Raw genomic sequence first — 15,885 nt, 5'->3', positions numbered from 1 at the left:
CTAATGATGACCATGAAGACATTGTTGATTTTCATAAAAGCTCATCTGGTTCACTAATGTCCTTTAGGGAAGGAAACCTGCTGTCCTTACCTGGTCTGGCCTACATCTGACTCCAGACCCACAGCAATGTGGTTGACTCTTAAATGCCCTCTGAAATAACCTAGCAAGCCACTCAGTTGTATCGAACTGCTAAAAACAAGTCAATAAGGAATGAAACTGGACAGACCACCCGGCATCGACCAAGGCACTGATAGTGAAAACAGCAAACTCAGCCCTGTTGACCATGCAAAGTCCTTAGTCTGGGGGCTTGTGCAAAATTGGGAGAGCTGTCTCACAGACTAGTCAAGCAATAACCTAACATAGTCATAGTCACAGAATCATACCTTACAGCTGATGTCCCAGACACCACCATCACCATCCCTGGGTATGTCCTGTGCCACTGGCAGGACAGACCCAGGAGGGGTGGTGGCAGAGCGGTATACAGTTAGGAGGCAATTGCCCTGGGAATCCTCAACATCGACTCTGGACCCCATGAAGTGTCATGGCATCAGGTCAAACATGGGCAAGGAAACCTCCGGCTGATTACCATGTAACCACACCCCCCGCCCCCCCTCCCCCCCCCCCACCCCAGCTGATGAATCAGTGCTCCTCCATGTTGAACACCGCTTGGAAGGAGCACTGAGGGCGACAAGGGCACAGGATGTACCCTGGATGGGGGACTTCAATGTCCATCACCAAGAGTGGCTCGGTAGCACCACTACTAACTGGGTTGGCTGAGTCCGAAAGGACATAGCTGCTAGACTGTGTCTGCGACAAGTGGTGAGGGAACCACAGGAGGGAAAAGCATACTTGACCTGATTCTCACCAAACCGCCTGCCGCGGATACAACTGTCCATGACAGTATCAGTAGGAGTGACCACCGCACAGTTGTTGTGGAGATGAAGTCCTGTTTTCACGGTGATGGTCCCCTCCATCGTGTTGTGTGGTACCACCACCGTGTTAAATGGGATAGATTTCGAACAGATCTAGCAACTCAAGACTGGGCAACCATGAGGCACTGCGGGCCATCAGCAGCAGCAGAACTGTGCTCGGTCATAATCCATAACCTCTTGGCCCGGCATACCCCCCACTCTACCATTACCACCAAGCTAGGGGTTCAATGAAGAGTGGAGGAGGGCATGCCAGGAGCAGCATCAGGCGTACCTAAAAATAAGATGTCAACCTGGTGAAGCTACAAGACGGGATTACTTGCATTCCAAACAGCATAAGCAGCAAGTAATAGACGGGGCTAAGCGATCCCACCACCAACGGATCGATCTAAGAACTGCAGCCCTGCCACATCCATTCATGAATAGTGGTGGACTATTAAGCAACTCACTGGAGGAGGAGGCTCCACAAATATTCCCATCCACAATGATGGGGGCGCCCAGCACATCAGTGCAAAAGATAAGGCTGAAGCATTTACAACAATCTTTAGTCAGAAGTGCCGAGTGGACGATCCATCTCGGCCTCTTCTGGAGATCCTCAGCATCAGAGATGCCAGTCTTCAGCCAATTCGATTCACACCAGGTGATATCAAGAAATGGCTGAAAGCACTGGATACAGCAAAGGCTATGGGCCCTGAAAATATTCCGGCACTGGTACTGAAGACTTGTGCTCTAGAACTTGCCGTGTCCCTAGCCAAGCTGTCCCAGTACAGCTACAACACTGGCATCTACTGACTATGTGGAAAATTACCCAGGTAAGTCCCATCCACAAAAATGCAGGACAAATCCAACCCGGCCAATTACCGCCCCATCAGCAAAGTGATGGAAGGGGTCATCAACAGTGTTATTAAGGAGCACTTGCTTAGCAATAACCTGTTCACTGATGCTAAGTGATGCTAAGATCCGCCAGAGTCACTCAGCTCCTGACCTCATTACAGTCTTGGTTCAAACAAGGACAAAAGAGCTGAACTTCAGAGGTGAAGCAAGAGTGACTGCCCTCAACATCAAGGCAGCATTTGACTGAGTGTGGTATCAAGGAGCCCTAGCAAAATTGGAGTCAGTGGGAATCAGGGGGAGAACTCTCTGCTGGTTGGAGATATACCTAGCACAAATGAAGATGGTTGTGGTTGTTGGAGGTCAGTCATCTCAGATCGAGGCCATCACTGCAGGAGTTTCTCAGGGTAGTGTTCTAGGCCCAACCATCTTCAGCTGCTTCATCAATGACCTTCTTTCCATCATAAGGTCAGAAGTGGGGATGTTTGCTGATGATTGCACGATGTTCAGCACCATTTGCAACTCCTCAGATACTGGAGCAGTCCATGTCCAAATGCAGCAAGACCTGGACAACATTCAGCTTGGTCTGACAAGTGGCAAGTAACATTCGTGCCACACAAGTGCCAGGCAATGACCATTTCCAACAAGAGAGAATCTAACCGTCGCCTCTTGACATTCAAGAGGTTACCATAGCTGAATCCCCCCACTATTAATATCCTGGGGCTTACCATTGACCAGAAGCTGAACTAGGCTAGCCACATAAATACTGTGGCTTCAAGAGCAGGTCAGAGGCTAGGAATCCTGCAGTGAATAACCCACCTCCTGACTCCTCAAAGCTTGTCCATCATCTAAAAGGCACAGGTCAGGAGTGTGATGGAATACTCTCCACTTGCCTGGATGAGTGCAGCTCCAACAACACTCAAGAAGCTTGACACCATCCAGGAAAAAGCAGCCCGCTTGATTGGCACCACATCCACAAACATTCACTCCCTCCACCACCAATGCACAGTAGCAGCAGTGAATACCATCTACAAGGTGCACTGCAGGAACTCACCACGGCTTCTTAGACAGCACCTTCCAAACCTACGACTACTACCATCTAGAAAGACAAGAGCAGCAGACACACGGGAGCAACACCACCTGCAAGTGCCTCTCCATGCCACTCACCATTCTGACTTGGCACCATTCCTTCACTGTCGCTGGGTCAAAATTCTGGGATTCCCTCCCTAAAAGCACTGTGGGTGTACCTATAGCACATGGACTGCAGTGGTTCAAGAAGGCAGCTCACCACCACCTTCTCAAGGGCAATTAGGGATGGGTAATAAAAGCTAGCCTAGCCAGTGACGCACACATCCCATGAATGAGTTAAAAAAAAAAGAATGAAGTTCAACACAGGTAAATTTGAGGTAGTATATTTTGGAAGGGAGAATGGGGAAGTCACATTTTAATCGAAGGTACAAAACTAGGAAGGGTAGAGGAGCAAAGGGATCTCGGAGTACAAATACACCAAACATTAAAAGTTGCATCATGTTAACAAGGCTATATAAAACAAGAAAACCAAGCACTTGGTTTTATTACTAGAGGGATAGAATGGAAAAGTAGGGATCTTATATTAAACTTGTATTAAACCTTTGTTGGACCACACTGCATGCAGTTCTGGTCACCATATTACAAAAAGGATATAGTGGCAATGGAGAGGAAGCAGAAAAGATTTACAAGGATGTTACCAGAAATGCTTGGGTATACATATCTGGAATTCTTCTCTCTTGAAAAGAGAAGGCTGAGGAATGACCTAATGAAGGTCTTTAAAATTATGAAAGGTCTTGATAGAGTGGATACTGAGAGAATGTTTCCTCTTGTTAGGAAGACGATAACTAGAGGCCATCAATGTAAGTCAATTATTAAGAGATCCGATAGGAAATTCAGAAGAAACTTCTTCACCCAAAGAGCGATAAGAACCTGGAACTCGCTACCAAAAAGTGGTTAAAGAAAATAACGTAGATGTATTTAAGGGGAAACTAGACAAGCACATGAGAAAGGAATAGATGGTTACAATGGTAGATTTAGGTGAGAAAAGATGGGAGGAGGCTCGAGTAGAGCATGAACCCCAGCATGGACTGTTTGTGTCAATTTACCTGTTTCTGTGCAGTACAATCTATGTCATCCATTTAGTGAAAATTTCACACTTGCTTAGGTCCCCAGTGTATATGTCTTGAGCAAAGCCTTCATGTGGTCAAGTGCCTTGTCAAGATCTAAAAGACCATCTTCTGAAAGGTTTTGTGCAGTTTGTTTTGCTAAGCGTTTCCTAATCATGGAACTTCTGTTTCTCCACATTGTTGCAATCTACTTATTGATTGCATTTGCTAATTACTCACTTCTAAATTGGTGGTTTTAACTATGTTAACTCAGGTGATGTTGGCAATTGAAAAACTAAAACAAATCAGAAATGCTAGAAAGTTGAAATAAACAGAAAACCTGGACAAGCACAACAGGTCAACATCATATCAGTAATTGTAGGAGGAAGAGTTACCAGGAGAAAGATTTGGGAATTGCCCATGTGCATGATGATGGTGTGGAAGCTCACTACCAGTGCATATCTGAAAATCACAGGCCCGCTATTTTCCCCTCCATTTAGCAGCTAGGTTCAGAACTTGAAAAGAGCTACTCCCACCAACCATAGGACTCAATCAACAGGAATTTGAATCTGTTAACCATCTGCTCATGAGGTAGGCCCTGTACGTCCTGTCCAAAAAGGCTGCCCAGCAGTATTTTTAAATAGAATTGATGCAGAATTCATTGAATTCCTAAACAAGGTCAGACGTCTCAGCTGTTTATGGAATTTGTAAAGTTAAGGAACACATTAATGCTTTATACATTCAGCTGCTGGGTTTATCACTTGATTGGCTGTGACCACCTGTTTGTATATATTAACATATATATAAACATTTTAGATGTAAAATAAGTTTCCACCTATGATACATCTAATGTAAATACCACCAAAGGAAAAGTAGTTGGAAATGAATATGTAACAGATTTCACTTTAAGTTGTCTCTTGTTTTAACTCAGCTTTCTTTCGTGACCTTTGACCCAAATGACCTCATTGATTATCACAGTTCTGACAGTGTCATCTGCTGGTAGGAACACTTTTTAGGGTTAGAGGTTGAATGTAAGTGCTACATTTAAGGACCAACAGTAATAACCTTGTGGCTTTAAGATGACATAGAAATAACTGGACTTTAGGGGCAGAAATTGGATCTGATTGTGCCTGTTTTATGGTTGAGGGCCAGTTTTATGGTTGAGGGCCAGTTTCAGGGAGCAAGATCCTGTGTCTTATCAGCGCTTGGGCAGCTGCCTGTTGGCATAGGCAGCTGCCCAGGCACCTGTGGCATCAGTCTGAAACAGGTGTTAGGTCCTTTATAAATGCAAATAAGGGATCTAATGTATTTTCAGGATCCCTGAAATAAATAGCTCCCCTCATAATTCTTAAGCAGTCGTAGCAGCCTAAGCAGTCAGTGCAACTAAAAATGTAAGGCCTGAATTTTACCTTTGGTGGGTGGATGTGATCGGAGGGCCAGGGGGTGATTGGGAAATGGGTCCCCGACTGCGATCAGCCCCTGACTACGATTTTATGCTGGCAGTCCAATTAACGGCCAATGAAAAGCTCAGTGCTGCTGGAGTGGGGGCAGGAAGAGGGCGGGTGACGATGTTTCTGCGGGCGTGGGTGAGTGCTGCCCTGAGAAAGCTTTCTGAAGGCAGACAGCTGCTTCAGCAAGCTGCAGACCTGAAAATGCTAAAATAAAGGTTTAAAAAGCTGCAAAAAAATGTTCATGCATCATAATCAATCACCTGAAAATAAAGCTGATAAAAATGCTGTACACAGATATTTATTTTAATTTTATTTCATAATGCAAATTTCATCCCACCCTTGGATGAGGTTTGATGAAAAATGCAACGGCTGCCTGGTCAATTTGCCCGTCCGCCAACCACTAGGTTGGACGGGCCACGTAAAATCAGAAACAATTGCGCTCTTAGTGTGCTTAATTGCGCTCTTAATTGTCAGCGAGCGTGCTTCCGACTTTTGCGCGTGCCTGCCAAGTGAAATATTGCACGAGTCAGGACGCTTGCCTGACGTCTTCTCGCGCGATTTTACGCCTGATTGGGTCGGGTGCACACCTGCCTGCAGGACGTAAAATTCAGCCCTAAGTTTTTTGAAAAGAATGTTCCTGTGGAGTCATCAGCAGCAGAAGTGCTCCTCCTGGCTCCACTGCTCCCAGAAGACTGCTGCATGCCAGATTTCAGCCCCTTCCCAGTTTCCTTCCATTCCTCTTACCTTAAGGTTAATGCTAGCAAGTTGCAACCCTTACAATGGGTGTTATCAAATTATTATAATGAGATCTGAGGCACAATTTTGGGCAAATCTTGGGTCTCCAGTTTGGGGAGTGTTGCTTTTGTTTATGTGCTCGAAAATGGAAAAATTTCCAATTTTTACAATACATTTTTTCACCATGTTGAATGCTGGGTCAACCAAATTTTTTTTATTGTTTATTAAGTCTCTTAAGCCATTGTAACTTTTTTTTCTATTTTATCACAATAGCATTTACTATGTTCACACACAAGCATATACATAAAATAGATTTCCTTTAGATTTTCTTACAGAAGGTAGCTAATGTTTGGCATGCATCTATATCTATGTATTCCTTGTATTTTGTAATCTTTGTTCTTTTTGAAATGATTTGCACTCAACCGATTCTCTGCACTTTGATATAGCACCTGTAGCCCTATTATTAGCTCATAACAGAGTGCCCAAAGATCAAAAGGACTTTTGAAGTTCACTTAATATATATATATGCTCCCCACATTAAAGTAATTTCTGATGGCTCTCTGCTGTAAAGGTGCATGTGTAAACAAGACCATTGTATTAAGTGCAACATAATATCATGTGATGATCAGGCTGAGAGGCTATTACCTACCAGTCAAGCTTCCTCTCTCCTAATGAATTAAAGTCATGTTTCACATTAACTCATTCATGACTATAGATGTGCTTTAAAATTATTTGTATTGAGCACAAAAATTAAAGCTGACACCCCAATACACTCAAGACAGCGCTGCACTGCCGAAGCTGCTGTCTTTAGTATGAGATGCTAAACCGAGACCCCATCTGCCTTCTCAGGTGGATGTAAAAGATTCCATGTGGTACTATCTCGTAGAAGAACGGGGGGTGTTATCCACAATGTCTTGGCCAATATTTATGCCTCAATCAACATCATTAAAATAGATTATCTGGTCATTATCACAATGCTGTTCTTGGGGATTTGCTGTGTGCAAATTGGTTACTGCATTTCCTACATTACAACACTGACAGCACTTCAAAAGTACTTCATTGGCTGTAAAACTCTTCGAGATGTGCAGTGGTTGTGAAAGCCCTGTATAAATGCAAGTCTTTCTTTTCTGAAGAAGGTAATAGTTGATATTGTCATTGTTGCTGAACGGCTTTACTATGGGAAGTAGCAAAGGACATGACAGAGAATGAGCTAAGAATGCTTGATTAGATTAGCATTTAATTTCTCACTAATTCATGCAGATCATCAGTTATTAATTCACACTTGATAACTATTGAGCTCTGCCAGTGAAACAAATTTTTGTTTTAGTATGTGAACAGTAAAGGCATGAACCATATAATATCACCTGTACTAATTTAATAGCAAAATGATTTCAATTCCAATTTAATTGTAAAATAAAACAAAAGCAAACTACTATGGATGCTGGAAACCTGAAATTAAAGCAGAGACTGTTTAAAACAGAAATACTTAGCAGGTCAGGCAACACCTGCGGAGGGGGAAACAGGTAACGTTTCAGGTGAATGATCTTTAGCTAGAACTGGAAAAGGTTAGAGGTGTAACAGTTTTTAAGCAAGTACAAAAGGGAGAAAAGGGGAAGGTTTGGTGGTGGAATCATGCTGTGGTTGATAGAGGATGATCCATTGAATATGAAAGCTGATGGGGTGGAGGATGGGGACTAGGGAAACCCTATTATGGTTCTGGAAGGAAGGAGAAAGGGGTGAGAACAGAAGTGCAGGAAATAGAACAGGCATGGTCAAGGGCCCTGTCAACCATGATGGAGGGGGCTTTTCCAGCTTTGACGAAAGGTCACTGACCTGCAACATTAATCTTGTTTCTGTCTGATGCTGTCTGACCTGTTGAGTATTTCCAGCACTTTCGGTTTTTAACTTGAATTTAATTGTCACAATTTGTAACATGTCAGTGATTTTTGGTGGCAGTACCTACATACACAGAAACATATACTTTTCCCATGCATGTAACCCTAACTGGTGTGTTGTGGAACAGGTATTAGAAATAAAATTTAGATCATCTGGGAGTGTGGACACAAAACAATTCCAAAATGAAAATCGGCAGTTTCTATAATGGATGGCTGAGCTGTCAGTTTTAAACCCAAGTTGCAAGCTGAATATCCATTTCAGTGTCTCAGAATAGCAGAGTGTTTGGACTTTGTAAAACTTTTTCTCTTGAAGGTGCCAAATCATCTTGGAACACAGATCCTGGAGATCCCAGAAGTCATCTAAGCAACCATTCTCAAATGTGAACTGGGACCATGGGAATCAGGGCTTTAGATTGGTGGGGTTAGGGTGGCAGAGAGATAGTCACAGCTAAACTTATCCTCATACTTTCAAGAAGGGCCTTTTAAAAATGGTCAAAAACAGGAATTCTAGGTGATTCTCTCCCATTTAGGACGGCCATCCACAAGACTTCCAATTGCGGACTTAATCAGGGCAGAAATGGGAAGGCAGCAGCATTCGCACCTGCCACCCTCCCGCCTGATTAAATGCTCCCCACCGCCAACTCGCCATGGGGAGGGCATTAAATATTGCTTGCAGAGTCAGTATCTGAGGTACTGGTTGTGGGTGTGAAAGTGAGTGATGGCATTTCATGTTCATCACTGTCTTCCTGCTCTTTCACCTATTTTTCTTCCACCACTGCCTGGTCAGGTGGGAGGCGTTGGATATCTGAAAAGAAAAAGGCACAAGATTAGGGTTACAGTGAGGGCTGTGGGGGGTGGCGGGGAGGGGCAAGAGGTACAATCTTAGTCTATCTGCAACTTATTGCAGTAGAAATTGTGAGATGGGGGGAAATGGGATGTACGAATATACCTTCCTCTTCAATGCTTTCAGCCCTGCTGCTGGACACAGCCTGAGTCATGGTCACTTCAATGATGGCCAGCACGGTCTCCTCCATCAGGGTTTGGACATGCACCTAACTTGTCCCTGCTGGTTAGCTCCTGTTGCCTGTGGTTGTGCATTACCTTGTTCTACAAGAGAGGGTGAACTGTGTCAGTGCGTGTGGTGCAATGTGTTAGCTATTTGTTCCCACTGCCTCTGCAGTATCTATCTGGAGGGTCTTCTGCTCCTGTATGGATAGAGAACCTCTCTCCTCCAGTTCAATTCCTGCAAGGCCTCGGTATTGTGTTGGAGAACTTGGAATCTATTCTCTTCCTTTTTCTGCATGGTCACTCTTGAAGGTCAGCCATTCTTGCCCAGCCACTTTCAGCACTTTCTTCAGCCAAAATGCACCTCCATTTTAAGAGGTGCAGGCTGGCTTTAAGTAGTGCAGGCAAACTTGAATTCATGTTATACGCTTGTGATTCTACAGCCCCTGCTCAGGTATGCAGCCACTTAGTCAATTTAGTGCTGGCTGCAAACTAATCATGTAAATGAGCAAGCAGCACAAAGTTTCCCTGCTGCCTATGTGTGAAGCAATGGGTATAGGTTACTTACGCATTGCAAGTCCCACACCTGTTATGTGCCTTATTGAATTTTGTGGCCATAAAATTCTATTTGAAGCGCCAAGAGGACCAATTCTGCCAATCATCAATTGATTTCCATCTAAAGTAGCTGGATAACTTGTTACAATAATACTGATTCAGGAGCTATGGGTGCAAAACGAACTGCTGTTTCATCACTTTGAAAACAATATTGCTAAATTAGATAAAATACACATCCTTTAATGTAAGCATTACTAATGTGTTTATTTTCATTTTTATTTGCCATTCACTTTGATTGTGACTATCCAGGAGCCCATTATTAGACAAATATTAACATTTCCAACATTTTTCTACTGTCTTTCAAATTTGTAAGCTGTCTTCATTAGATTAGTATAACATCGTAATTGTATGCAATATACAAAATTAACATGCTGTCAAGAAGATATAATAATGTCTATAATGTTATTGGAAATTATTTTAAAATAGAGTTTAGTGGTGTCTGTGTCTATGTGTGTGTATGTGTGTATTTCTTAATTGGATTAAAACTAGCTGGTCTAGAGGGTTTGATGTATAGAAGAGAAGTAGGTTTGAAATGGTAATTAGATAAACAGAGGTAAATAGAAGGTGAGGTGTAAAGGGAGCAATTTGCATTTTTAAATAGACCATTCAAAAGAGCGGGTGAAATATTACACCTAACCAGATGAAGCTCAGAAACAATGCGCAGGATTTTCCATACCTGCCTGCCTCTGCGATCTTCCGGTCCTGCCGCAAGTCAATGGACTTCTAGCTGGGGTGCCGCCTCGCCCATGGTGGGTCCCGCCCGCGACGTGGCCAATGTGTTTACTTTTTTTAAAGCTTACTAAAGCTTACCCACTTAGTAAAGTGGGTATTCTGAAAGGGTTTTATTGTTAGAAAATTTAAAGTAAAAAAAAACCTAGTGACAATGAGAATTTGCATTCAAAGAGGAAAATATGTATAAAGGAAGAGAAGGCTGTTTGTACAAGGAGGAAGGATTCTAAGATCTAAAGCCTCCAGTCTGTAAGCCTCAAGTCTGTCTGCAAGGACCCAGAGCTGAAAGAAACTCATTTTGAATGGGGCTGTCCAGGGTATGCTTTGCCAGGTGTCTGTTTAAATCTATGTGTTTTACTGCTGCCTTACTGGGGGCCTGAAAGTCAGACTAATTAGGGATTTTTGTAGTTATTATGGTAGTAATTTTGTAGACATATGTATGTGCTTACAATCATTGAATTAATAAATGTTTAATTTAATTTTATAAAAAAACCTCTTGAGATTCGGTGGTCTTATTACTACTGAATTCAAAGCCTGCATCTTGAAACATACAAATTGCAAAAATGGGTTATGACAGTTGTTTCAAGGTTCCCTCTGGGATTTGAACAAATCAGCCTTTACCATCAGCTGTGTAATAATAATGTTACATTGGAATGGCATTACTATAAGCATTCTTCTTGTAATCTCTTTATAACAAACTTGTCTCTGGTCATGACATATTCTCTATTCCTGAAAGTAGCACAGCTAAGTAATGATCTTTCTTCCCCACAATAGGAGGATGCAATTCTGGTGACACTGCGAATTTTAACAATGAATTCTGAATTTATTCTTCCTTGGTGAATTATGCAAACGTAAGACATTACTCATTTCAAGGTAACAAAATTTCTCATTCATAAAACCAAGCAAAGATGAAATGATCTTATCTGCCAAAAATATCATTATATAAATGTAATTATTTCAAGTTCATGCTTTTATTTATACTTACATTATATTCATTATTTTATTTTGCCTACTTTATACTACAGCAAAGCCCTCATAATTCTAAGCTCTTGAATTCAAAATTAGCAATTGTCTTTTTTTGAAGTATTTGTCTTTATCATTCTATCTCTTTTGTTCCCTCTGCTATTTTACTTTCTGCCTGTCCACTTCTGTGGATTGAACAAGGACAAAAAAGCAGTAAAGTAAATGCCTTGTGTATAGTAACCATCACAGAGCACTGTTCCTGTTGAACAATGCGGAGGATCTGAGCATTCCTTTGGTTCTTGTCAGCTTTGTGTTCAGAACTTTAAAAGTCTTTAAATTACTATAGTAATAGATTTAGAGTACAAGATGAACATTAGCTATGGTATAGATAAATGAAGACAGTTTTACAAAAAAGACCAAGTTTAAAGAGAAGACATACATTTTTCAAAAGAGGTACATCACAAGTCTATTATCTAAAGAGAACAATGCCCGACATAATCTTACAGTTTCCACTCTGATGCATTGGCCAGTTCAGATGCTTACACATTAAAAATGCTGCATATGTGGCCTCATACTTTCGAGTTCACTGCAGGTATCTCTGAAGTGGAGACAAGGTGTTTGATTGTTGGCGATGTAGACCCTGAAGAATGTTGCAGCTGCTGTATGGGAAGCTGGTCTTTAAGCATGCTCAAGATGTCATCTAGTTTTTGGTCTATCTGTGTGATCTGTCAACAAAAACAGAAGTCCATCAGCCTCACCTTTGTCTTTTTAATCACCACACTTGTGAGGCAACTGGATTTTTTTCCTGCTCTATTTGCAAACCTTCAACTATCCCTTATTCTTCTTATATTTCATGATGTTTAACATATTACAATATGGGGATTTGGTTCACAATTTATAGACTGCCAAGAAGTGGGTCAGTTTATTCAAATTTCTTAACAATGTAGGTATTGTACATAAAACCAAAGATTAATGCAGTACACTCCAGGTAAAAATAAATAATTTTATTTGGTTGTAATTTTCTGACTGAGCTGATGGCTTTGTCTATCAATAATGATTAACTGGATTGTTTTTAAATATTATCCAGTATTTTATAGGAAACCATAATTTTCATTCAGTTAGAATGTTTGCATGGGATGCTATGAAAAGATAATTTTAAAAAAATCCATGAAATAAACTCAGGAAAGTTTAATAAAAATATTGTCAAAACTTCCCAGAGATGGGATAATCTGCATATTGATGAGTGTTCTCTTTTGGTTTCAAGAAGGCCCTTTATCACAATCCCTGACAAGAATGAACTTTTAAACTTACAACAAACACTACATAAATGTATTCCCACTCTCAGTGGTAGTTTGTGCTCAGTTGTAGCTTTGACATGCTTATGGAAAAATGGGACTTAACTTAATAATGAACTCATCATTATGTTGTGTGCAGTTGTTTGAATGATTATTAGTAAAGATAAAACCATTGGCAATTTCCATTTTATAAATAGGGGTAGCAATTATAAGACTAAAGAAGTAGCAATAAATTTCTACAAGACAATGATTAGTAAAGATAAAACCATTGGCAATTTCCATTTTATAAATAGGGGTAGCAATTATAAGACTAAAGAAGTAGCAATAAATTTCTACAAGACAATGATTAGCCTAAAGTAAGAATACATCACTGGGAATTTCCTCGGTAGCTACAGTAATTACAAATAGGCTAATTATTCACTTGTCTGTTAACAGCAAATTATTGCTGAATTGGGCAGTTTTACAGGTCTACAGGTTAACTGAATGGTCCAAAAGAGACCACTGAAAAAACTCAGCTAAAAGCCCATCTCTCTGAATGATGGCAAAAGATGCTGTATTTATTGTAAAATAATTTTTAGCTGTGTAGTTCCCACCCATTTCCTCTTATTTTTGAATTACAGTTGAAAAGAATTGTAGGGATAGAGATGAATGATGATGCAGTGCTATCACTCTGGCACCAACCATACTTTTGGTTTGAAACCTAATGAAGTGTCTCACTTTACCAGCTGACAATGCCTATCAGAAAAACAATGAGACAAATGGCACAATCTCTGTGTAGCGTGGTGATGAAGACTTCAATTAAATACCTGAGTTTGTGCAATATATGTAAAATGTGACATGACCTATACTTTTTTTTCTCAGTTGTCAGGATTTGTCATTAAACCCTTTCTAGAGACGTTCTGTTTAACCCAAGTTTGGAACAGAATATTTATAATTAAAGTCACTCCTCTTCTCATACACATGCTTCTTCTTCCCATCCAACCCAAACAGTTAGAATTAGTTGTGAACTCTCTTCTTTCCACAATATTTTCTCTACCTTAACATGACTCCGTCTTGCTCATTGATTGTTCCCTTAATTAACAAATGCATTGATAAAACATCTAACATAAGTGAGTTAGTAATTGGTGATAATGGATAGTTGTGACACATGGAATGTGTGATGCCTTGAGAGGAGATATGTAAATGATATATGCTGAATGTAGGTTATTGGTCAGTATAGTGTACAGCATTGTAAAATTCCAAAATCCACAACTAATTGCAAACCAGCTATTTGTATTTTCCATTCGTGTCACAGAAAGGCAGTTTCTACTTTTTTTAAAACATTCTTTGTTTATCCAGGAACTCAGATTATGCATCTCATATTTCCTGTTAAGAGACTGTTAAAGGGGAGCGGTGAGAAAGGTTTCTCCATTTAAATTGCTGTACTGGTCATGATTATACAGCTGATGGAACCAGCTGGTCTCCCACTTACTGCAGCGAAGGTCAACCTAGTCAGGCTTAATCCAGTTCTGTCATTGTATATAACGTAAAACAGAGAGCAAGCAAAAAGAAATGCAAACTAAAGTAAGGGTAATAAATTTCCAAGCTCAGTGTTATAGAGTTGATCTTCAGACAACTTTTCTTAGTGGAAACATTTAACTTTGGTTACAAGATAGCAGCAGCAACTACACGGGTGAAAAAAAATCCGTGGGCAGAATTTTACGGCCCCGTTTCGGCGGGGACGGGGCCGTAAAATGCGGCGGGTCGTTATAAATCCCATTGATGGCAGCGGGAACGTAAAATCCTGCTGTCGTAAAATTCTGCCCCATAACTAAAGAAGAACTACTCTGTAGAGGATCCCCGTGCTGTTAACACTTTGGCTTACACAGATCATGTGATCTTACAACGCAGGATTATTCTTAAAGCTACAGTCCTACGTTTCCCAAAACTATAATTACTACATTCCTCCCCCTTTAACTTTTCTGTACATTTTGTATTTACAAGGATATTTATCTCATGACATTACAATATTTACTCAGGTCATGAAATTACAAGTTCAGTCTTTCAGGTGGTTCCCTGATCCGTGTGGAACGTCGCAGCTCTGCAACTTCAGATTCTTTTGCATGAACCACATTCTCTGGAACTGCATTAACATCGGGTACCTCATAAGGCACTTGCAGTTCAGTGTCTTCGACTCTGACAGAGACATCGGGCATGTCTGTCCTTGGTTGAGCAACTTCAACAGGAACAACTAGTTCAGTAATGGTTTGTTGGGGTATCTCTCTTTATCTTAAATGATCCACATACTTACGGGTGATCCAGCCCTTCACTTCCACGTAGTATAACAGTGGTCCGGTCACTGAACTTGCTTTACCAGGTAACCACTTCGGTCCTCCACCGAAATTCTTTACATATACTGCTTCTCCATCAGTAAATTGTCACTCAGAACTATGCAAATCATGAGTCGCTTTTTGGTTTCCTTGACTTTTCTCCACCTTCCCCTCCAAATTGGGAAGTATTAGGCTTAGTCTTGTCTGAAAACACACCCCATCAGTAATTCTGCATCCACTTTCTACGTGTCTTCTTCTTTTTATGACAGAATTTAGTCTCAGCCTTCTTTTTGACTTCACTGTTGGCCAGACTTCTCTCAGATGCAATCTTAACTTGTTTTAGTTCAGTAGTTGAGCTACCTATGACTTCATTATCTACTCACATCTTGGAAAGTTCTAAGACTTTTGCTTTTAAAACCTCTTTAGCTTCATTTAACTGATTCTTCAGCTCTTCTGTCGCTTTCTTATATCTCAGCAGGTCTGGCAGCATCTGCGGAGAGGAGCACAGTTAACATTTCAAGTCCGAATGACCCTTCAACAGAATTAAGTAAAAATAGAAGAGAGGTGAAATATAAGCTGGTTTAAGTGGGGTTGGGACAAGTAGAGCTGGATAGAGGGCCAGTGATAGGTGGAGATAACCAAAAGATGTCACAGACAAAAGGAGAAAGAGGTGTTGAAGGTGGTGATATTATCTAAGGAATGTGCTAATTAAGGGTAGAAAGCAGGACAAGCAAGGTACAGATAGCCCTAGTGGGGGTGGGGTGGGGTGAAGTAATCAAAAAAGGCTAAAAGGTAGAGATAAAACAATGGATGGAAATACATTTAAAAATAATGGAAGTAGGTGGGAAAAGAAAAATCCATATAAATTATTGGGAAAAAAAAAATCCCATGCAACTGCAGAAGGTGCAACACCTGCCCCTTCACTTCCCCTCTCCTCACCGTCCAAGGGCCCAAACACTCCCTTCAAGTGAAGCAGCATTTCACTTGCACTTC

At 41.0% G+C, this 15,885-nt stretch overlaps 1 protein-coding gene across 1 annotated transcript in view; it reads right to left on the bottom strand.

Moving 5' to 3' along the window:
- Positions 1 to 9,774: 9,774 nt before the first annotated feature.
- kcnq1.2 (potassium voltage-gated channel, KQT-like subfamily, member 1.2) overlaps positions 9,775 to 15,885 on the bottom strand; it is an 877,535-nt gene continuing 871,424 nt past the window's right edge. Inside the window, exon 19 of the mRNA XM_078568568.1 lies at positions 9,775 to 12,013. Within this exon, the coding sequence (XP_078424694.1) occupies positions 11,858 to 12,013 (156 nt within the window). The 3' untranslated portion in view covers positions 9,775 to 11,857. The remainder of the gene's footprint in view (positions 12,014 to 15,885) is intronic.

This window comes from Cetorhinus maximus, chromosome 22 (assembly GCF_964194155.1).
Source record: "Cetorhinus maximus chromosome 22, sCetMax3.hap1.1, whole genome shotgun sequence".
NCBI lineage: Eukaryota > Metazoa > Chordata > Chondrichthyes > Lamniformes > Cetorhinidae > Cetorhinus > Cetorhinus maximus.
This window is presented reverse-complemented; position numbering and strand designations above follow the sequence as displayed.